General features: G+C 38.8%; 1 protein-coding gene across 4 annotated transcripts; it reads right to left on the bottom strand.

Moving 5' to 3' along the window:
* Positions 1-802: 802 nt before the first annotated feature.
* On the bottom strand, positions 803-22,762 carry arhgap18 (Rho GTPase activating protein 18). Of its 4 annotated transcripts, none has more exons than XM_063902584.1 (19): positions 22,633-22,762; positions 20,662-20,747; positions 11,525-11,771; positions 10,664-10,802; positions 9,726-9,808; positions 9,406-9,558; positions 8,348-8,411; positions 7,677-7,795; positions 7,102-7,173; positions 6,526-6,619; positions 6,245-6,336; positions 6,020-6,097; positions 5,252-5,411; positions 5,056-5,138; positions 4,757-4,963; positions 4,445-4,579; positions 3,255-3,376; positions 2,744-2,799; positions 803-2,519 (listed from the first exon to the last, which is right to left on the bottom strand). In XM_063902584.1, exons 2-19 carry the CDS (start codon positions 20,715-20,717, stop codon positions 2,428-2,430), a joined length of 2,052 nt encoding a protein of 683 aa, XP_063758654.1. In that variant the 5' UTR covers positions 20,718-20,747; positions 22,633-22,762; the 3' UTR covers positions 803-2,427. The 4 variants fall into 4 exon arrangements, with proteins under 4 accessions (XP_063758654.1, XP_063758655.1, XP_063758653.1 ...); XM_063902585.1 differs by lacking the exon at positions 22,633-22,762 and adding an exon at positions 20,819-21,132; XM_063902583.1 differs by lacking the exons at positions 20,662-20,747; positions 22,633-22,762 and adding an exon at positions 19,199-19,509.
* Between the last annotated feature and the right edge of the window lie 188 nt (positions 22,763-22,950).

Here is a 22,950-nt window from a genome sequence, read left to right as displayed (position 1 = left end):
TCCGGTTTGTCCACGACACCAATACACGTTAAGAAAATAATCATTAGAGCGGGTTGCAGTGGATACACAGGGAGTAGGACATTTAAAGCATGTGTATTTTTTTGTTGCAAAAAGGCAATTTTGAGAACGGATCGGATTTGATTGCAATTTCATTTTGATAAAGTGAATCGTTTATCTACAAGTGTTGTGTCATATTTGGCTTGTGTATGATTTCGAATTGACATGAGAGAAGTTCTGCAGTAAGTGGGTTAGCAATAGTAATAAACAGAAATATGTTAAAATTGTACTATATTCAATTTAAGCTTTAGGATGTCTCTTTAAAAAAACAATGTATGACTAGTTCATGCCTGTGTTTATTCTCCTCCAGCATGAGCATAACATCAGAAACCTAGTACTCTTTTTAATAACAAATAAATACCCCTGAAGAATATTAGTTATGCAATTAAATCCAAAACACTGTATGACCAGTCTTGGTCGTTATTGCAGTCAGCATCGACTTCAACTTTCAGCATATTACGCCTAGTGTCTGTGTCTGATCCATAGTTGTCCAGTGCAATTTCACACATGCACTTTTAAGCCCCACTAAAACCATTAGCACTCTGATAATTACAGACTGGCTGGGGCCATTAGTTCACAGGAAATTAGCATGGTTCTCTACTGGTGGAGTTGGGAAGTTAATGTAAGGAGGTATGCACATTTGACAGTGGAGGTCATTCAGTTCATATGAAACCAGAAATGGGTTAAGTTGAAACACGAAAACATTCAAGTATTTTGCATACATAAACACTCATACAAGCACGTCTGTTATTATTAATTAATCATTAATAACTGCAGGTTTATTTACAGGCTTCTTTAGTGGTCATTTCAGAGGCAGTAATAAGACATTATTTGAAATACATTCACAGTAAACAAGGTAATACAAGGCAGGGAGATGACACATTATTTGTACACCACAGCTTTCCACAAGAGAAATATAAGTAATGTTTGACTTTGTGGTGCAGATATGTTCCTCTGCAGGCTCTGAGAAACCACTCAGAAAAGGATTGAATTTATATTAAAAGCTATGAAAGACACAGCTATGTGCCAAAAAGATAAAACAGAGAGATTTTCTATTCCTGTATTGATGCAACTGTTTCCAGTCTAGAGAATGGAGTAAAAATCCGAAACAACAAAAGACAGAAAAATGAGTGTCCTTGAACTGCGCATCAAAAAGAAGGCGATTTCAACAGGAGGCTATTCATTTCTTTAAAATGATCCAGTCTTTGGTACAAAACCTGAAAGGCAATTGACAAATTTCATTGAAGCAAACGAGGCTATCATACATACAAAAAAATGTGGTTTTTCACATTTTCACACTGGCAAATAGCAGTTTTGGATGATGGCTAACACGTTAACACACTCAAACATCAACATTTCCAAAGTTGTAATGTACAGCAATATTAATGTACCATGATGTCGTCAATGCGTGCCCTGGTTAGCCGTCAGAAACAACCCAATTATGAACAATTTGGGAGTCCCTGTTGGGGCCCCTCCCTCACACATAACTTACAGTACAGTAGTAATTCATCACTTTTCCACTTGGGAAGATCCCATCCAGCTTATGAACCTTTAATATACACACCTTCACTCCAATGTTCATCCCAACGAGTTAGAGTGAAGTGCTTTGATATATTCACATTCAATTATGTGATCATACATTAACATGTCAGGGCTTTAATATAAATAAATTAAAAGCCAATGTTATAAAATTAGTTCTGCATAAAAAACACGTCATTATGTTACGTAATTGAATCACGATTCAATCAATTCTTTATACTTTTTTATTGTCCCAATCTATATTATTTCAGAATATTACTGCAGGCACAACAAAGTGATTAGTGGCAAAAAATCACAGTATACAACTGCAATACTCACGAGTATCACATAATATTAGCAATCACAATGTTGTGGCTCAAGTGCTGGGGCGACCTGGGTAAAATTGTGTATTTCCACCAAAAATTAAAAAATAATATATATATATAGATGAAATGTATTATTTTTTAAAAGTGGTTTTCTTTAACCTGGAACTCTCTCTGCTACTGTAGGCTTATGGTACCTGAAGCCAAAAATTCCAACAAGTAGCATAAGGCAGAGAAGAGACAACTGGAAAAGTGTTATTCTAAATCGAAGCACATCATTTCCTTTTCCTTGTATGAATATGTGGTTGAGCAATTGACATTGGACTTCTCATTGCTCTAATAAAACCAATAAAATGAAAGCATGCAACCATTTGTGTTTAGAACATGAACGAGTTGCTATATGCAAATGTTCTAAGTAGTCTCAAAACCAGCAGAAACCACAGAGAACCAGGTGGTGTCTCCTCTAAATAGGACCCAGTGGTGAGAATTGGGGGCAGTCCGTTATCCAGCACGCCATGATGGTAAGAGTTTATCTGTGCACAGCTCTGATGACCCATTCTGCAGCAGGGTTCAGCTCGAAGAGGTCTTTCATGTACGTTTCTCCATCTAGACATCTCTCCTCTGAGGGGACAACAGACAGAGAGGAGGGGGAAGGGAGGCAGAGAGAGACACATAATGGAGTTACAACAATGATTGATTACTGCACTTGTCTCTAACCTTTACATTCGTAACAGGAAGTACGTTTTTCCTACATCAGGCCTGCCCCCTCTTGGCTCACTAGCCAGGTTAAAGACAGGGGAAACCAATTCTTCACATTATTAGATTGTAGTAGGAGCAAGACTTACTGATGTTTCCACCAATCTCATAGAGACACAGATCTTCTCGTTTCACTGCCAGTGAACTGAGGGATGAAGAAAGAAAAAGCAAGAAAGAGAAAGAGTTCAAAGTTAGGATAGGCACTTTTGTTGCTAATAGTTTAACTGGACGCTAGCTACAGCCGATTCCCTTTAGCAACTGTAAGGCTAAACCTATAGCAACAGTAATTTTCTGTAACGCCTAGCTGATATTGTCAGACTCTTTTTACATTTGTAAATGAATCCGTCTTACTTTTTTGTGAGAAAACAGAAAGAAAAGCCTCTCTCTTAAATGACCTGTGATTGGCCAACTCTACCTTTTTTTTTTTTTGCCAAGAGGATTCTATACATTTCTCAAACCAACAAAACTACAATATGGTCAAATCAAAGGTTATTATACAGCCTACCCCAGATTTAAGGCAACACGAAGAGAGGTCAGGCCTTATATTTCCAAGATAAACTAGTGTGTGTAATGGTACAGTGCTGCATGTATACACATTACCTGTCCTGGCTGAGGAAGCGTGTTAAAACATCAGCAGCCTGCAACTCTCCAGTGAGCTGAACGGCCATGGACACTTTACTGAACTGTGGCGCCTGAACTCGAATAAATCCCTGTGAGCTCTCCTGGTTGGGAAAACAGACGGAGACAAACAGAGAGGGAGAAAGATAAACATACAGTCCATCATGATGTCATAAACGCTTTAAAAGGAAACATTGTACTAATTTCACACGCACATGAGACCAGGGCTTTGCACTGCAAGAATGAGGAACTTGGATAAATTCCTGCTTTGCTGTTTAATAAACTGCAGACTCTGTTTGGTCTAAAAGCACTTAGCTGAGCAGGACAAGTGTTGCCATGGTTACTCACTCTCCACTATATTGGTAAGAAAACAGAACTGCTAATAATTCCTGGCTTAAATGTCTTTCAGCATTAAAAGATTGCCTGTTAATCGGGTCCACAAGAAACGACTGTGGAAGCAAATATACTGTATATACAGAATGATCCTTATTGTCCTGTTTTTTGCTCCTAATGCCCCCATATTGCACCCAAAGACTATATTAATGCACCAGGAGAACAACATACCCACATAACACTTCACCACTAGATGTCACTACTTCTCATTGAGAAATAATAATTCTGTGTTTGGTTTAAAATTAGTTCCAACGATTTTAACTTTCTAGCACTGCCATACATGGTCAATTTTAGGGCTGTCCTAAAAGTCTGAAGCTTCATTAACAAGGTTGACACTCAAATTCTAAAACACAATTGAAGACAAAGATTATCCCAAACTAATATTAATATTATTATAGCTCTTTTTTGTGGAACTAGAGTCCAGGCTGCAAATGTTTCTGACTCTAGAGCACTGTCAAGTCCAAAAGTAAAACTGATATTTTTATAAAATAGATCTAATCATTTCCGAAATCCACTTTATGTTCAGGAAATACTTTCAATGCACACATGGGAAGACCTGATGTGTGTTAAAGAGCCCTCTGACAGCAATTTTAAAGCACCATGAAGAAATATTTCCCTTTATATTTACGGTGTCATCATAAAGTATGACAAAAAACATTTGAGCATCTTTAGAAAACCTGAAAAAAACCTCTGAATGCAATAATTAAACCTTTGTTGTGGTTCTGAAACCATCACTGGTTCCAATCAATATCCACTGACCCCTACATTTAAGCTCCTACCTCAGGAATAGCTTTCTCTGACGGTTTATCTGTGGTCATCTTCTTCAGCAGCTTTCTCACGGCTCTGTCTTTGGATTGCTTGCGATGTCTTTCCATGTTCTGGTGTCTAACCTGGGTCATAATGAACTTGGGGATCTGTGGATAAATCAGTGAACAGGAGATTTAATAACCATGTTACACACTGACCCATCCTCCAGCATTAATAAATACGTGTAATAGTAACTATGCTAAATCAGGATGCATTGAGAAATATTGTCCAGTCTCCATTGAGTTCAGCCAAAACATTTTTAAAGCGCTGATCTGAATGCTTACTGTCCACAGAAGATTCTGGTATCGTATCAGCAGCCGGACGATGTTGGCTGTGCTGGTTGCCATGGAGAACTCCTGCTGTTCAGTCACCTTGGAGCGGAAGCCTTTGAACATGAAGATGTTGGGTGCCATGATGAGAGAGACATTGTTGAGAGTCATTTTATTTTTGGCCTGGTGCTCGATCACACGCTGGAAAAACTCCACTAATGCCTGGGGGGAGCAAACACACATGCATTTAACAAATATCATCAGCAAAGGGGTTTTTATTTATTTACTGAAGTGAAACACGAGAGTGCATTTACCTTCAGAGTGTCCCGGTTGGCCTGAGGTAACAAAAGGATGAGCAGATTCAAAGCCTGCAGCTGCTGCTTCTTAGTGGGGAGCTCTACACACACACACACACACACACACACACACACACACACACACACAGGTTTAATGCAGGATAATGTGGGAGTAAATCAAGCACAATACTTCATGAACTGATGCCACACGTACTGTTGACGGCAAAAAATGCGTGGAGGTACTCCACAGTCAGCAGTGGGTGGGGCAGCTCCCTGATGAAGAGCTTCAAAAGGCTGGCGGCATCGTGCTGCTTCAACTGCTGCCATGGAAACGTCCCGTCGTAGAAAGAGGACTCGAACTCCTGGCACAGCGACTGGTTTTGGGACAGAAACACACAGGAAAGCTTGGTCTCACTACATCATCCCCAAACCTATATTTTCAGCCACGCCTTTCATTAAATCAGTATTTTGAGTCACTGACTTTATTGTATTCAAGTTGTAAAATGTTAATCTTTATGAATGTTAGTTCAAAATCACTTGTTTTCATAATGATTTACTTGATTTGAATTGTAAAATGTTTCTCTATTTTATTATTCTATTAATCATTGACTTTTTTGTGATAAGGTTGTAAAATACTATTCAATTTGTATTTACTTTGTTGTAATTATGTTTAAGATTCTATTTTATTGTTATTTAACAGATCACGTTTCCCCTGGTATTACTGACAGGACTGCCTTTAAAATCATTTTACTACATTTTTATATCTTTCTTTTTTATTATCTAATGCATTCGTGTCAAACTGTTAAATTGTTTAATCTGTTAAGCACATTTTATTACCACTTGGATGAAGTATGAAGGTGCAAGACTAATAAAATCTGATTGCTGATTGATGCTATTGCTAATGCTGTGCTATTTCCTCAAACCTCACAATCTTGGCATGTGACCGCGTCTGTAGTGATGGTGTTGAAATGCTTAAACAAACCTTGACTCTAGTGGCCGCTCCAGGGATCCGTAGCAGCCCCTCTGTGTCCAACCCTTCCTCCTCTATATGATTAATGAGCTAGGGATAAGAAAGAGGGATACACAGGTTAAACATAGAAACGTTACATGACGTTAAGTTACTGTGACAAAGATTCCTCTCATCATAGCTGTAATGGTGAATCGTCCTTGTCTCAGACTGATGTGATTGGCTGATGGGCTCACTCACCCTCAGCAGGATTAATGGCACTTTGGTCCCAGGAGCCCGCCTGTGGTCTTGTTCCATTAAAGTGGCAAGAGGAACACCAAACAGGCCACTCTCTGCACACAAACAAGCACAAATATTAAGTTCAAGAGAAAAAATGTAATACAGTGCAACTTTACCTGGAGAGAAAATCCATCTGTAAATCATTTTAGGTTTTTTAAATACTTTGCACATGTTCCTTTGTGTGTCCTAGTTCGTGTCTATCTGCAGGTCCGGGTGTGTCAATACAGTTTGGATGTGTTTACCTTTAGTTTTAACTTTGACAGGTTTGTCTGCCTTCAGGTCTATCCCAGCTGTGTCAAACAGAGCAGTCGACTCCACAAGCACCAGCCTGCGCACCTGACAGAACATCACAAAGAGAAAACTATTTATAAGACAATGAAATAAAATGGTATCTGGTTTAAAGAAACGTCACTCTTGATAGGGCAATTTGTCTCACGAAGGCAATATAAAGTAATTCATATAAATCATGATATTGTGGTTATCATTATACTAGGACAAGCATCTTGTTGATGAAGCAAGGACATGGGAACAGTCAAATACACCAAAAGTTCACTAATGGCTATTGACAAACCAAAATGTGGAAGAATTAAGCTTTACAACCAGAAATCTTTAAGAAAATGGAAAGAGTTAGCCTGAAAGATAGATGTAAAATTAAACATTTTAAAACTACAAAGACAAGTTTCAAAAAGGGCTATGGACTCTGAAGTAAACCACTGAATAAAATATGATGAATGATACATTGCAATTAGTTTTAAAAAGCAACATATCTAAATCATGACACATAATTACATCCACAAATCATCATTTCCCTCACTTACCTTTTTCATATCCAGAGGAGACAGATCTCCTATTCTGGTCTGACCTGTTTTATCTCGGAGGAGCTTAAAGTTCTGCAGAGGAAAAAAGAGAAAGGGAGACAGAGGGGCGTCAGTAACAGTGGGAGGAAATATGTGCCAAATTCATTTATATTGAAGGTTGAATGAAAGCTTAAGTGATATAACCCTTTTATGAACACATGGGACAGTGGACGGCTTCAACCAGCAGATGGCAGTACAGACTAACACCCAAAGTCAGCTGTTTTTAGAATCAACAAATACACTTTATTAAACCTAAAAGTGCAAAGTCAGCAGTAACAAAATCCCTATCTCTGGTAATCATTGACCAACAACAATGAATTAGATATATATATAGTCAGTGTCACTATTATAACCCTGCACTAAATGCAAAATTGACCTTTCTATCATTGCCTGCAGTGCATTCAATCACTGCACGCAGCTGATTGGTTGTGGCTTCGCCATTGGCTCAGTGTATCAGCAAACACACACACACAGCAAAGGAAGTGAATTTGCACCTAGCTTTTGAGTCATTGTGTGTGTACAGGTGTGTGACTCACTGGAAGCTTGTCGTCAGGTGAGTTTGGGCTAGCGGTGACCTTTGCCCTTTGGTGGTTGTCCCTGTAAGAGAGCGCCTGCTCGGAAAACGCTACTTCAACGTTCAGTTCTGTCTCTGTTTCTGCAGTAACACATGCATAGAAAGAATAAAACGTACGACCACACTAGTAGTCCAGTACAAATGTGCTTGTGAATAAAGTTATGTTTACACAGAGAAAGGCAATTACATGGGTTTTTCTGGAGAAAATGCCACAGTGTTTAAGTCACTGCAGCACAAAGAGGAAGAAAGAGAAGCCTGCTGTTTTTTCTGCACCTATAACTTCTCCTTGGTGAATGAATCTGACTTTTGCCCCCAAGTTTAAAAAGGGATGTACTTGGATAGTTAAACATTACAATATTATGTAGGAAAGTCTAGCATTCTGATGCTGTGTAGCTTTCAAATTGCGAAAAATGAAGCTACAATATTAGCACTTCAATATTTAATCTTCAAACTAAAAAACAGGAACTAAGTTCATCTTTTTTGACTGCATGAAACTTCATCAGGACAATCATGACTTTCTAAAATAGTATTTCCAACATGTGTGTGTAAAGGCAGAAGTTTATTTGGGATTCAGTTTGTCCTTCTCCATGGTGACAACTAAACATGTGTCTTTAGAAAATATGTTGCACGTACCAGATGAAGTGATATCTTTTTGTCCGTTCTCACTTCCCCCCTTGAGCTCAGTAGGCTCCTCGTGCTGCAACACAACACAGAGACACATTAGCACACAGTGTAATGTTCAACCAGTGACAGATTTACGATGAGCCCCCCTTCCTTTTGACATTTTTTCATGTTACATATTATCTCGTCTGTTAATTAGTGGACAAATTGTCTGTTCAAGTGCAGAAATGTGTGCAAAACTCTTCAACACTGTTTATTTTGCTGATCGGAGAAGTATGGTATTTTACTTCAAGCGAAACCAATGCACGGGTGTTCCATTCATTGAATATCAAAGCAGTTTGTCTGGTGTATTGAAGGGACCTGATTTTTGAGGTAAGAAAGAGGTATTTGTGGGTGTAAAAATAGCTTAGCAATGTGTTACTGATTAACACAAGACAGTAGAAGTAACAAACAAACAAATGTAGCAAAGTTGTGAACACAAAAAAAAGGAAAATATATGAAGTGTGTGTTGTGGTGTGATGTTTTCCATCTCATGCTATCAAAGGGGGAAGAGATCATTAAAGGAAAATAACACTAACAACTTCCTTTTTTCACAAGCATCTGGTTAGCTAAACTTAGCACAATGACTAATCTTATAGTGTTATTAACTGCGTGCTAATAGCTGGATTTTTACTTTGGACATAGCCAGGCTAGCTGTTTCCTTTTATATGTATAAAAAAGAGAGTAAGAAACACATAATTCTTGAAAAGATACATACCTTATTACTGTACATAAAGTCATAAAATATATATTTAAAAATTCGACAAATAAATTATTGCTAGCCATTAATGCTAGGCCAGGCTAACTGACCGCTAGCTCTAGCTTCATATTTACCATGGTACCAATTTTTTCAACTAAGACCGGATGGAGAAACATTTCGAGTGAGGTCTTCAAACTTCAGAAACACTGACTTCAATGTTTGATGAAACACACTAAAATTAAAATAATTATAACCAGTGTCACAGTCTACTTCTGAACACCTGTACATGGCATTTTTTAGTTCCTACTCTTAAAATTGTTTTTTCCCTTACCTTTTCAGGTGGTCTGAATATATCTCTAACATCAGGAACATGTTGCCGGTTGCGTCGCCGTAGCAACGTCTGCTGTAGTGTTGTCACACGGCGCTCTACCGCGGCCGCCTGCGACCTGGTGAGCGTGGACAGAAACGCGGCGCTGTCTTCTTCCTGTCAATCAAAAAAAAAACTCCGGCATGAGTCAATAGCTTTAATACCCACATAGAATATCTGATGCCTTTAGTCACGTTATGCTCACTGAAAGATGTGAACTGCACATTTTGAAACTCTGACTCAACCTGGACTAACTATTTGAATAAGGGAAAGATGATTGACACCTGATCCTGGTCAGCCGCTAGGGAGTCATCAAACAGCCGCGCTAGCCCTGCCTCTGTAAGCCACGCCTCCTCCTGTTCGCCTTCTGGAAGAGAAAATGAGAGGAAGATAACGGAAATAAATTGTTTTCATATAGTTCCTGAGATGGCACATATCAGGTTGGTTTTTTTAAAGGGCTGAATTATTTATTTATTTATTTATTTAACAGTTGTACAGGTGCAGGAAAGGGAAAGGTGTAACCACAAACAGCAAGACAAACTACACAGGAAGAGAGTGTTTGCTCAAGAGAACAATAGCCTTCCTCAACATGCTGAATAACACTCAGAGATATATACAATTATTGCATACCTGTTTTGAAAGGAAACGTAGAGCTAATATTTTTCATAAACAACTTTTGAAATGTAATAAAAAGTCCCTCCGGATCGCTGTTGTCCAAAACCTTCACCTTTAATATATATATATATTTATTTAAAAAAGAAGAAGAACCATATAGATTTTTTATTTGATTTCTCTGTCATTTTTGGATGGACAACAATAATTTACAAAAACATATTTAAGATTGTTTGTAAAATGTATGTGTCCAATCTGTGATGCAAGGTCGAGTAAATCCAGTACATCTTAGAGGCATTATTAAGTTTTAAGCACATTTAATGATTATTGGGATACAATCGTGACCTGCATTTATGTGATGAATTATATATTGTCCCATGCCCAACTTCTCATACTTATGGGTGACCAGAGGCCCTGTATTTCAAAATCAGCACGTCTGGAACCACAACCATGCCTAAACTAGCCTGTGATCAAACTCGGCCACTACATCATCTCCTCTGTAAGTGGACTCAAGAATAAAAACACATGAGGTTTAATGACCGTCTGTGTTACTAGTTGAAAGAAAAGGGGAAACCTATGTCCCTTTCAGCTCTATCCATGCGTATCCTACCCTCAGGAATTTTCTGCTGCTCCTCCTCTTGCACTTCCCCTTCTCCTCCTGCGTCTCCCCTCCCTGCTCCCCCTCCTGAGCGAGTGATATTCTCCACCTCCTTCCAATAATCGTCCATCTCCAGCTCGTCCAGAGAGTCCTGCCAGACGTGTACGTGCATGAGATGAGAATTTCAAAATGTAGTTTCCAGTTCCCATTCATGTTTCATATCTTGTTTTTGTCCTCAACAGAAGATGTGTAAAAGGTCAGACGTGAAGAACCAAAATAAAACAAAAAGCTGCAGTCTGAACATGTCGTTATCACTGGGTGTACACAGTCTCCCATTTATATACAAAACACACACATTTAACATAAAACACCTTAACAGACATTCAACCTCTTCCAAAAAAGGCATTTCATTTAGGTTGGTTTGTTGCGTTATTACTGAGTGTAAATGTTGGTAGGCAGTGCTCCTCCTTTAAGCAATCACAGTGAAAACAGATCCACCCAAGAGTTGTAAATTACTGAGAGATATGAGGGCCAAACAAATAAATAGTTACGCACCACATTGTAACCGTATTAAGTAAAAGAAAGAAAATACAACCATTATTATGTATGGAAAGCATACAATATAGAGTCCTAAAATAGATTAATAATAGGACTATAACATTATTCAAAGGTTTTATGATGCAGAAATTGGCCCTGATATTTTGCGTGGTGTTGTTTGTCTGTCATTTTAAAATGACTTACAATAGTGATGTAACTTGCCAAAAAAACAAACTTTGAGAAAAGATCACGTTAGGGTACCCTTAATGTAGCGACATCAACTCTGGAAAATACGCTGCCAACACACTAAATGAACGTTTGTCCCCTGCGGCCTACCTGAGAGTTGCTGCGCAGACGTGGTGTCCGTGGCCTGGGCCTGGATTTGGGACTGGGACTGTGTCGGGGGCTGGAGCCGGGCTTTGGGCTTAAGGAGGGCTGAGACCTGGGGCTGGAGGCAACACTGGGGTTCAGGAGTGACGGTAGGTCAGTAGTGGAGGTTTTTGTACCGCCTTCGGTAGCAGAAGGACCTGATCCATCTGCTGGATGTGCGTTCTGGTTCTGTTGAACATTGTAGTGGCCAGTCCTGAGAGTATGATAGAGAGAGGGACAGAGGGAGGGAAATCAGTGAGTTTAAAAAGATAAGCAATCTGGTCATTTGTCAGCACAAGTCTCCAAACCTGGCCAACACGCTCCAACAAAACTACTAATCTTGATTTAGCGTGTGTTGCTCAAGGTTTTACTTACAGCTGTGCCCTTTGCACTTTGTTTATCAGTGACGTTATGCTTCATAACAGCATCGCTCATAAAAATATTATATTGGATTATAATAGTAAGATAGCGTGAGAAGAACAAGCTGGATTGTGCTGTGAAGAGGTTTGTGTGCAGCAGTGTTGAAAAAGACACATTTCGTCTTTGCATTTTGGCTTGGATTCATCTCATCTAAGAGAGATATTAGTTGTTCAAAAATTGAGTATTCAGTATGTTTTGAACCCACCGAGACAGCAGCGTGTTGAATTCCCAGCCAGTCAGCTAATGAGGAAGCAGTAGGGACTAAGAATAGCAGCCTCACACAGCCAGCTCATCTCAGCTTACACTTTACCCCTATTAGTTAGCTTAGGCTAGCGTAGCCTTGCTGATACAGCATGAACCATTAGAGCTAATTATAGTTAGGATGAATACCCAGCTGTCATTGAAACCGTTTACAGTTCACACTCTCTGAGGGGTGAATCAACCGACAATATAATTACCATTACACAACTTAATGATGGTGTGGATGATACATACTAGAGTTATGCAAAGACTACAAATGTTTATAACATATTAAGTGCAGCCCTTATTTTTTAAAGATAGTCATCTACAATTGCAATCTGATGCAACATAGGAATGAACCACTACTGATTTTGATCTGTTCAGTCATGTTTGTTTTGTGTAGCTTAATAGACTAAGCAAAGTCAATTTTATATAACATAATCTGAAGTGTGCTAACAAAGAACTGTGTCAAAATGAGACTACACTATCACACTGCAATACCTCGAGGCATTTTGTGGTGTTTTACTCAATCTTGACAACAAAAGTGCCGCTACAACATGAAGTACATCTGTTGGAAAATGATAGCAGAATATGTGCGTTTTAATATGGCTGTCAGTCTTGTGGCCTTGCAGATGTCTGAATGAATGCCCCTCTTTGTTGTGACAGGAAGTTACATCTGAATCAGCACATTCTGCGTTTCTCCCCCACTAGAGGATAAAGAGTTATTACGGGGTGAGAAGCTACTGTTAGTACAACTGACCGAGGGTGCAGCAAATCTCTGCTTACTGTCAACACTGTTAAATATCAGTTTAGCGTCATCTATCAAAACTCAGCTGAACTTCCTATAACAGTCGGGCTGTCAGATCAGTTTAGTTGCCTACCGTAGTGTAAGGTCAATGCACGTCTCACGCCTCTGGAAGATCAATTGATTATATTATAGTTAAATGAATGCAGCAACACGATACTCTGAGTAATATTACGTAAACATGGCTTGAAACATGTATTGTAAAGCCAACACATACATGACAGCTCAAGATTAAACATGGCCATTAGTCAGACACCATTGGTCAAGTTTTTTCAACACCAGATGTAGTGACATGATTTGGACAGTTTTTAAATAATACAGACTTGCTTTAAAGTAGGAGGTCGCACAATTATAAAAAGGGGATCAATTTGTCATGAAGCCAGATCATTACAAGGAAATGTGTACAATTCCGACAAGAATATACATTTGATAACTTATAATAACGGAATAGTCCATTACTGTCGAAAGAACTTTAATTATTAAAGTATTCTTAGGGAGATGAAAGGATATAAATGAGGGAAGTAAGGCTGACCAGCATCGAGTTGATGTTCTATATTAATTAATTTGGAATTATGAGCAGAACTGAAGGTTCACGCTGAGCCGAGACCGCATACCACAGCAAACTTCCTGACACACACACACACACACACACACATACGTATAAAGCCATAAATACCACAGGAAAAAATAGACACATAGTTTGATCTGGTTTTAACAAGAGCAACAATTGACCTCCAACCCCTGCTTCCTTCCGGCAAGCTCTTTTCTTTCCCACCTCCGTCTTCCTCCTGCTCCGTTTCCTTGCATCCTTCACTCGTCTGGGTCTTGTGCCTTTCCGTTTCCTTTCAACTTAGTGCTTTGGATTTCCTGTCTGCTTTCTCCCTGTGTTCCTATACAGCTATCATGATGGTACCCTCTCCTCTATGGTACTACTCCTGCTATCGGACCCCTCACTGTGTTTAAAAGAAAAGCACACCAAGCACTCGGTGTATGTTCATGGCCATGTCAATTCTTGCCAATTGAAATGTTTTCATTCGCGAGAAATGTCCAAAATGTCTTTGTTTTCTAATACACTGGAGAAGATTTGTTTAACTTGGAAGCAGATTTGCACCTGGCAGACGCAGGCATGACCTCAAGGCCAAGTTAATCATTAAGCTTCATCCAGAGCTGCAGTATGAAGGACGATTTGACTAAACCATAAATCAGAGATAAGCAAACACACACACAAACATATTAGTTTGTTAGTGATGGGAGCTTAAATTAATTAAGTAAAGCAGTAGTTTATTTGTTCGTCTACAATATAAGAATGTGTTAACGTGTGTATCTGCTTGAACCCTAAATAATAGTTGTTATTACCTGTTAACACTGACCTTACATTTTTTAGTCCCGCTAGAGACATGGCTCTATAGATGGCGATGTTTGTCCGACAGTCAGGCAATCCACCAGTTTGGATGAGAATGAAATATACCAACAACGATAAAAATAGACTGCCGTGAAGTGTTCCACAGATATTCATGCTTCCCAGAGAATGAATCTTAATCATTTATATCTAGCGCCACCAGGAGGTCGACTCTTGTGGTTTTGAGCGAACTTTCTTTACAACAACTGGATGAATATGACATTAATTAAGGAGATTTGGCGCCCAAACACATGTCCCCTGCTTCCTTTATTCAATTTAGTGATGCCGGAAAGTAATAAACTCAAAGATATGTTTTGTTGCGTTTGGCACGATAAGCTCTAAACGCTGGTGTGTTGATGGAGCTCACTTTCAAGAGATCCAAACTGTGTTGCCTTTAACCGAGAATATCATACATGTTTTTAAATACTGCAATTATAAAGGCTTTAATAAATTATGTCAGCTTAAGGCCGTCATCAGGTCAAAACCTTTATTTGCCCAATAAACTCCGCTAAGCTAATTTATGGACTAGTAAACGTGCTACATCTACATTTTAGCATTGTCAATATAAGGATTTTTCCATGTTAGCGTTAGCATTGGTCTGTGTCTGATCATAGCCTGACAGAGCTGCTAGCATGCAAAATCTTGGTATTTTTCCAGGACATTTTACAAACTGTAGTGACAGTTTGGACAAAATGGTTCTACTCTCATATTGGTTAGCTAGCTTGTCAACAGGTGTATAGAAAAACTACAGGACAGACATTCATGTTACTGTGTGGAGGGACGTAGCATTAGCCAAAGAAGAACCTTTGGAATGTTGGAGCAAATCTGATTTACAAGACGGTACAGAATTTATTTTTATTTTTTGGACATTGCAAGACAGGGCATTAGGCTCAGGTTTGAGCTCTCAGAGTTTTTTAAAGTTGTAAATATATTTGCGATTAGTACACATTTGTCTGATACACTACAAAGTTCCAAAGCCGACAAGAAATAGTAGTAACTATTAATATTGACATAATGCTTATGCAAACACTGTTAGCTAAGACTACCTGTTGTCAATCAAACATTGATCATAAAAGTTATTCTTGTATACAACCATGTTAAAATGACCATTTCCAACCTCACAAGCAAAGACAGGTATTACTGCTGTCAGTGAATAGGTCATGGAGATATTCGTGTGTGTTTTAGGGCTGCGACCATCCCAGTTCATGAACGTTTAAGTGCAGAAAACACCCACAATAATGCAAACAAATTATGCAAAGCTTTACAAAGAGTAGTACACGCGAGTAAGCTCTCACACACAGACACAGACACACACACGGAGAGCTTTCCCTTGTTGGTAAAACAAACACATTCTCACTCTGGCACACTTTCAGAGAAAACATGTGCAAACGACCTTCAAAGGAAAACAGTGGCGCGGTTGTTTGTGCGATTGTTCTAATCTTTGTACCGCACACCTTTTATCACCTGCTCAGAGCTGTGGACATGTGCGTGGGGAGAGAAACACAGCTTGTAAAAGTAAGTCCCACACTCCAGAGGGTTAACATTAATGGAAGGAAACGGTATCAGCAGACGAAGAGCAAGTTCAGCACTGATGAGTTCAATATGATTCAAGATCTGAGCAAGTGAACTATTTTTTTAAACCCACATGACATGACCAAGCTCCCACCTAAATAGTATAAAGAAGAGACCATTCTGCATATCCAGTACTATACGTTTCGCTAATGTAAGGATAATGAGCCTGTGTGATGAACACACACTCTGTGGTGTGTGTTCATCACACACACCACAGAGTGTGTGATGAACACACACTGTGGTGTGTGTGTGTGTACATCTGTCCTCAACTAACCTTGTACACTACAGGATTTATGAGCCTAATATTTTGTTTCTGTTATTTTAAGAAGGTATGCTCAAGGAGCTCTTGTCGTTGTGATGACACATGTTACTTTAAACATAATTCCTTTGAATTGTACCGTCACTGACCGCAGACTCCTTACTCCTAATAACAGCGAGCTGGTTCGGCTATGGTTGCGAAAGAAATACGGTAAACTGGCTAACCTAAAAACAAGCCTTACCTCGTCTATTGCAGGCAACCCTAAGGCCTATGACATGGCTAAAAACCGACATCCAATAATAAGCAATTATCTCCCTTTTTGATATATTTGCTGGCATCTTGACTGTGCCTTACACAGAGTAAGATGAGAAGATTGATACAACCACATTTTGTAAGCATCTGGTTAGCCTAGCTTAGCATAAAGACTTTAAACAAGGGGAAACGTAACAAAAGTTCTCTAGTTAACATTACAGCTTTTAAAAAAGAAACATCAGTGTACGACAAACAAGTAGCTTCCTCAGAGAGTGAGTTGTATCGATCTCTCTCAGCAAGAAAGCACACAAAAGTATGTCCAAGAATATAAAAAAATAATGTTTAAAAAAGTTAGCTAGTATTTCTTCTACCATTGCAGATGGATGAGGTGGAAAACCAGATTCCTTTTTATGATGTGGAACCTACACAAAGTGAACAATGTGAACAAAGCTGAGTCATATTTTGCAGCCATTTGTGTGTGTGGTATTCCCATTGAGATCAACAGGTGCCAGCTGCCCTCTATGGAACACAGAGTGGGCCTCTGTTCCCCCTCTCTCGCAGTCACTGACCTCAGCAAGGGTTTAATAAGTCATCTCGTTTAGTTCTGATGAATCTGAATGTTTATTTATATCAATCGTTCTGCCTCCATGTCTGTCAAGAGCCATTTTTCCGCTTTTTTGAAACAGATTCTGTTTCTCTGGACTTTAACATTCTTCTGCTCATTTTTAGAAGTCATTTTTCTAGTTGCAACTCATGCTTGTCTGACATCTAGTAATCTATCTCTCCTTCTCTTCCTTTCTACAGATGTCATTTCCTGTGCTGCATTGCATTTTTGCTGTGGGGTCAGGCTGTCTGTAGCACTACAGAGGATTAATCTAAACCATGTGTTTCCACTGACTAAGTCACACTACATAGATGCTTGGGGAAGTGCTGGTTAGTACACAAAAGGAAACACAACAGGAACATGCTTCCCTTTAGCTAAAAGCTTAACCTCTCATTCTGAGAGGACCTAGACCTCCATGTTCGAGACTCCCAGCTGACATGTAACCGAAGGCTCCTTAGGCCGGATGTCCACTGCTGGTTAAAAGACCTGAAGTTCTCTGTCTGTGTCTCTCTCTGTCTCTCATTTCTTGGCTAGGGGAAACAATGACTACAAAACTAAGCCTCCACGTCAACCTAGACAGGACACACACCCTCTGCTGTGGGAGGTGAGACAAAGGCAAGCTGTAACGTGATGCTGTTTTTTTCTAGTTAGCTTGACAAGCCATCTGGAAAACACACACATACTGTACACACACACACACACACACACACACACACACACACACAGGGGAAAGTGTGTAGTCCAAACCCCACCTGGATTCCTGCTCTGTTGGTTGTTTACTTTCACCACACCACAGTTGACAGCAGTTGTTGGTTTGCTGATGTAAAAATGTACTGGACACACACAGGCGGCCCTGGCCTGAACGGATAAACAATTGTGCTCCGTTATAAATAAAAAACTGGAGCTCTATAGTTTTTTCCATGTGAGCTTAGCTCCCTGTCAGGGTTTCCCCTGAATGAATGGAGACAGCTGACAAATGAAGAGGCTTCTGTAGTAGGTTAGGGTTCACTGAAAGGTTTGCACACTGAACACTACATCGCCGCATAATTAAACACATTCAGGAGATTTTAATCAAATGTGTCGGATAGCACTCTCCACCAGTGTTACATAAACACCAAAACAGTGAATATTGTTTTGGATGAATAGTGTTTATCGCTCCATTTGAGTTAGAGAATCTGCATGCCACATTCTGGATGCTAAAGGGGCCCCACAACTTCTAAAGACACTTAAAGAAATACTTCACCAACATAAAGATCATTTGTATATCAAATACCTACTGTGTTCCCTTTCATTCGTTTAGGAATCAAGTCTGAAATGCTCAAAAATAAACAAATCTGGTGAACTGTGCAGTATAATCAAATTTCTATTTAAAACCAAACACATGTGGATTATCACTAAACGCATCTAAAACACTGCAAACAAGGTTGAGAAGAAAGGTTTTTGTAAAAAAAAAATGTAATTTTAGGTGTGAAGTATTCCTTAAAGGTTGATTTAGACACTACATTTACAATGAAAGTAGCGAATGCTCAAGTTAGTAGCAGAGAATCATCAAATAATTGGCATTCTTAAGTGAGAAATAACTTATAAATAAGTGAATGAACACTTGATAGCTGTAGAAACTAATGTTTATGATCAACACCGATGTAGAACCGTGTTTTTTCGATGGCTCAGTGCAGAAAATGGGTTATCTGAACTTCACCTACAGTAGTTTAGAAGTTGTTAGATAGGCAAGCTGTGCTAGTTTTAAAAAAGTCAAGGTTAACCTGCTGAACTGCTGATTAGGAAAGTGGTAAAGGAAAAACATAACCCAAGGCCAAGGGCGGAGTTGACTTGGTCCCATCATGGAAAAAAAGGGAAAAGTTGTAATCAGGTGTTGCTTTGAAGTAACAGCAGGGTTCAGGTCAGTCTTTAGGGTGCAGTTAACGCACTGAAAGCATTTAATTAAGCCTTTTCTGCACAGCTCTCAAATTGAAAACTGAGGAAAAACACTATCACTGTGACCTTTGCACACTTTCATGCCACTGGTCTCACTTTAAATCGCTATATTCCAACGTCTCACACACACATACACACACAGTATTTTGTCGCACCTGGGCATGGTGGGCTCTTGGACCTGTGCGGGCGGACAGCTGACGGGGGCACGCGGTCCAATTTTCCGCAACAGTTCTGCGTTGCTGTGGTAACCCGTTAAAACCACTCCCTGGGACTCCTGCTGCTGCCGACTCATGTTTCTCCTCTGTTTTCTTTTTGCTTCTTCTACTGCTGCTTTTCACACAGCTGACGTCCGCTCACTCACTGATAATTCGTCTCTCTATCTGTCATTGTTTTTGCCTTGCTGGACTGTTATGTTGCCGACTCATTCTGACATCACACTCTCCTCCCGTCTCCCTCTGCTTCTCGTGTTTCCTTCTCCTCAACTTCTGTGAGGGGCGTGGTTACAGATACAACGCTCCGCAGGGATTGGTTGAAACCACAGCAACTTTTCATTGGTCGTGGCGCCCCCTCCTGCTCAAAATGTGTACCGGCTATTTCCTGGTGCAATGCTTTAATTAATTTATGGCTTTTCAAAATAAGTATGATGGTGTTTACATAAAAATAATGCATAATGCACGTATTTATTTAGTTCACACATCTACATTACATTAATGCACCTCTTTGAAACTACACCTACTAAGCCTACAATGCATTCCATTTGTTGTACTTTAAACCTAGGCACATCTCATGAAAAAGCACTTACTGCACAGTTCTTTCATTATAATTGAAGAAAAAGTATACATATCTTGATTGTAATTTACTTATGTTTCTTTATTTTTGCAACACTTGCTTGAATGTTTACATTCATTTTCTTACCATGGTTATGTGACGCACTCATTCTGATTCAGACACTGCTTAAAAACGTTTCCATACACATAATTTCCCCCCTTTTTAGTATGTCATCAATTAGCATTCAGCTAAAAGAAACAATAAGATTCACAAGGGAAAACATGGTAATGTGTACGTCCAAGTCAATCCAAATATTCATTAATTTCCCTTGCTGAAGGCAAAAAGAGCTCATCTTAACGGTTTTTGGTTTGAAAATAGTAAAACTGCTACGTGAAACATGACAAGGTCCAAGTGGTTGTTTAAAATATTGCCATTTTTGCATCGCAGTTCATGAGTTTGCAGTATTTTAACCTGCAAGAAGATAAAGTACTGGTAACTATAAATGTACAGTCAAAAAAACATTTATTACGCAACTCCTTTTTTTGAAAACCAAAGCTCTAGATAGTGATCGACATCAGTCTTCCCAACAAACTTCTATGAAACAATCACACCCTTAAACAACTTTCCAATAACCTCTCAAAAATGATTGGTGATACAATATTTCAACATAAATATTTAATTTTGCAGATTTGAAACTACAATAGTGTTGCTGAAAATTGACTGGTAATATACTGGCGTCTCAATATGGAACATGTAAGAATCTGAACCCCCAAACAGTAACATTAAATTGCAAGGGAGAGCAGCCAAGAAGCAAATAGAAGGATTTTGAACCCACTGTCCCATTTCTCACCTGAGATGAAGGTAGTAGGCCAGTCTGGAGACCATCCTGTCGTCCTGTATCTGCATCTAGTCCTACAGTCTTTTAGAGAACATGAGCTGTAAAAGTAAAATACATTTGTATTCATCATTGGTTATGCTTTTCTAGTGTTAGGACAACATGACTTTACCTCTGGTAGACTCCATGTGTTGGACTTTGATTTCAGGATGTTAGAATTAAATCTGTCAATATGATAGGAAAGCCACTTGTAATTACAGTTAAAAGGAAGTAATGATTGATTTAACAGAGGAAAAGATGAAGTGTTTCGTTAGAATGATTAGATAAAATGATGGTACAGTTTCCACAACAGCTCTGTTGGCCATATGCTGGGAGATAATGGTAAAACACTCCCACACTGGGAAAAGACTGGGATTAGCCAAAGAGGTCAGATTGTTCTGCCTCGCCATCTGCGCCTCCGCCCTTCTGATCCCCCGCTACTTCGTCTGTCTAGCCACTACAAATCACTTATTTCCCTCTGACTCCGCTGCACTTCCGACTCATATTGCTGCCTCACACAATATGGCAGCATGCTGTGAGGCTTGATGAGGGAGGTTAACGAGGACAACAATATGCTGCCAGCCTGCTTCAAAGGCAGGGGGGAGCGTTCATGGCTCCCAAGTGTAACTCTGAAAAACTCACAATAAAGCGTGAGCCCTGGTTAAAGTTTGTAATATCGTCAAGCATCATAATTAAAACAATGAACATATGTATTTTAGATTTTTTTAAATAGTTACATTTCCAAATAAAGAAGAGATAAATATATATATTTATATTAGTTTTGCCTTCTTGATCATTTGTCTTGCTATAAACAAAATCTTTTCAGTCGTTATTTAGATGCAGTAATTCTATTCCCGTTTGAAGAGGAAAGGTAATGCAATCAGGTGATTGCAATCACCAATCACTGTGACTGCAACCAACATTAAATCACAAAGAAAGCCAATGATTGTTGTTCATTAAAACTCAATATACTTTTACCTGAAGAGTATCATCAGCCAGGCATCGCAAATAATAATAATGATGTTAAAAACATTACCAAAAAAAACACATTAACTTAACTTATTATGATGACCTCAGGCAGAGCTGACTAGCATGTCATATCTAACAACTACATTTTAAAACAAATAACCACATGAGATTTGACCAGGTTATTGATCACATTAAGACAATACTCATTTTTCTGTAGTTTTCAAAAATGTTGTTTACATATGCAAATGAGGAACGATCTTATAAAATATGTGTTGATTTTAACACATTTCCAAAATCGGATGAAGCCAGGTTCAATGTTTGTTTCATTTTGTTGATACATAAAAAATCAAACGATTTTTACAGAGGGATTTTTGGATGTCTCTCTGTATCACTCTAGCAACCAGAAAATAGTCAACAGCCATAACAAATCTGCATGTTTTTAGAATAAAATGTTACGTAATAACTATGAAAAGGATATATTAAAAGTGGTCTCGGTTGCATTTAGTTTTCCTACTGACACTAAAAATACATGTTAACTATGTTTGTTTAACAGAAGCAATAGAAGTACTAAAATGTGCAAATTAAATGATCTGTTATTATCAATGTAATTCCTACACACATTTTACAATAGTGTAACTGTATTGTTGTATTGCATTGATATGTCGATTTAATGTTGCTGCTGGTAAAGTTTGAGCTAATTTAATTTACTTTAAATACTTCTGTGCATTTATGGTACATCTGATTTAATTTGTTGATACTATTTTGATATAATAAATCATAATTTCCGATGCAACTAAAAGTGTCAAATAAATGTAGTGGAGTAAATAGTACATTTACTTCTGATCTGTAATAATTAAGAAGCATAAACTAACATGAAATGAAATTACTCCAGCGAATTACAAGCACATTGAAGTAGTATTTAAGTACAGTACCTGGGTAAATGTAGTCACTTTTGAGCATTGATAAAAGAGCACCTACCTCACGTCCACTGCTATAGTTGGCTTCCGTACATCCTTGTTTTGGTGGCATCTCCTTAATTCCTGAGCACGTGCTGAGTGTTTGCACACCGCACACCACTAGCTCTTAGAGCGCTAAGGGGGCGTTACCTATGCAAACAATAAACTCGGCCACGCCCCTCTAATTACGGATGTAGTACTCATCATTTAGCAGACCTGGGTAAAAGCAGATTACATTCTACAACAGATCAAATAAGGAAAGAATATTAGGCAATATTTAAGAGAATGTTTTTTTTGTATTTGTCCCAATGTGTAGTAAAACCCTAAACCTCAATGTGTA

The sequence above is a fragment of the Eleginops maclovinus genome, chromosome 15, assembly GCF_036324505.1.
Source record: "Eleginops maclovinus isolate JMC-PN-2008 ecotype Puerto Natales chromosome 15, JC_Emac_rtc_rv5, whole genome shotgun sequence".
Lineage (NCBI taxonomy): Eukaryota > Metazoa > Chordata > Actinopteri > Perciformes > Eleginopidae > Eleginops > Eleginops maclovinus.
Note: the sequence above shows the minus strand (reverse complement) of the source record. Positions and strands in the feature narration are given on the sequence as shown.

What these genes read in the sequence shown, in the direction of transcription:
- arhgap18 (XM_063902583.1), bottom strand. Translation starts at nt 19,335, where the DNA reads ATGAGTCGGCAGCAGCAGGAGTCCCAGGGAGTGGTTTTAACGGGTTAC. An exon ending in CGCATTTTTTGCCGTCAACA is followed by an intron (nt 5,139 to 5,251) that starts GTACGTGTGGCA and finishes GTGTGTGTGTAG; the next exon opens with AGCTCCCCACTAAGAAGCAG. An exon ending in TGAGATTGGTGGAAACATCA is followed by an intron (nt 2,520 to 2,743) that starts GTAAGTCTTGCT and finishes TTGTCCCCTCAG; the next exon opens with AGGAGAGATGTCTAGATGGA.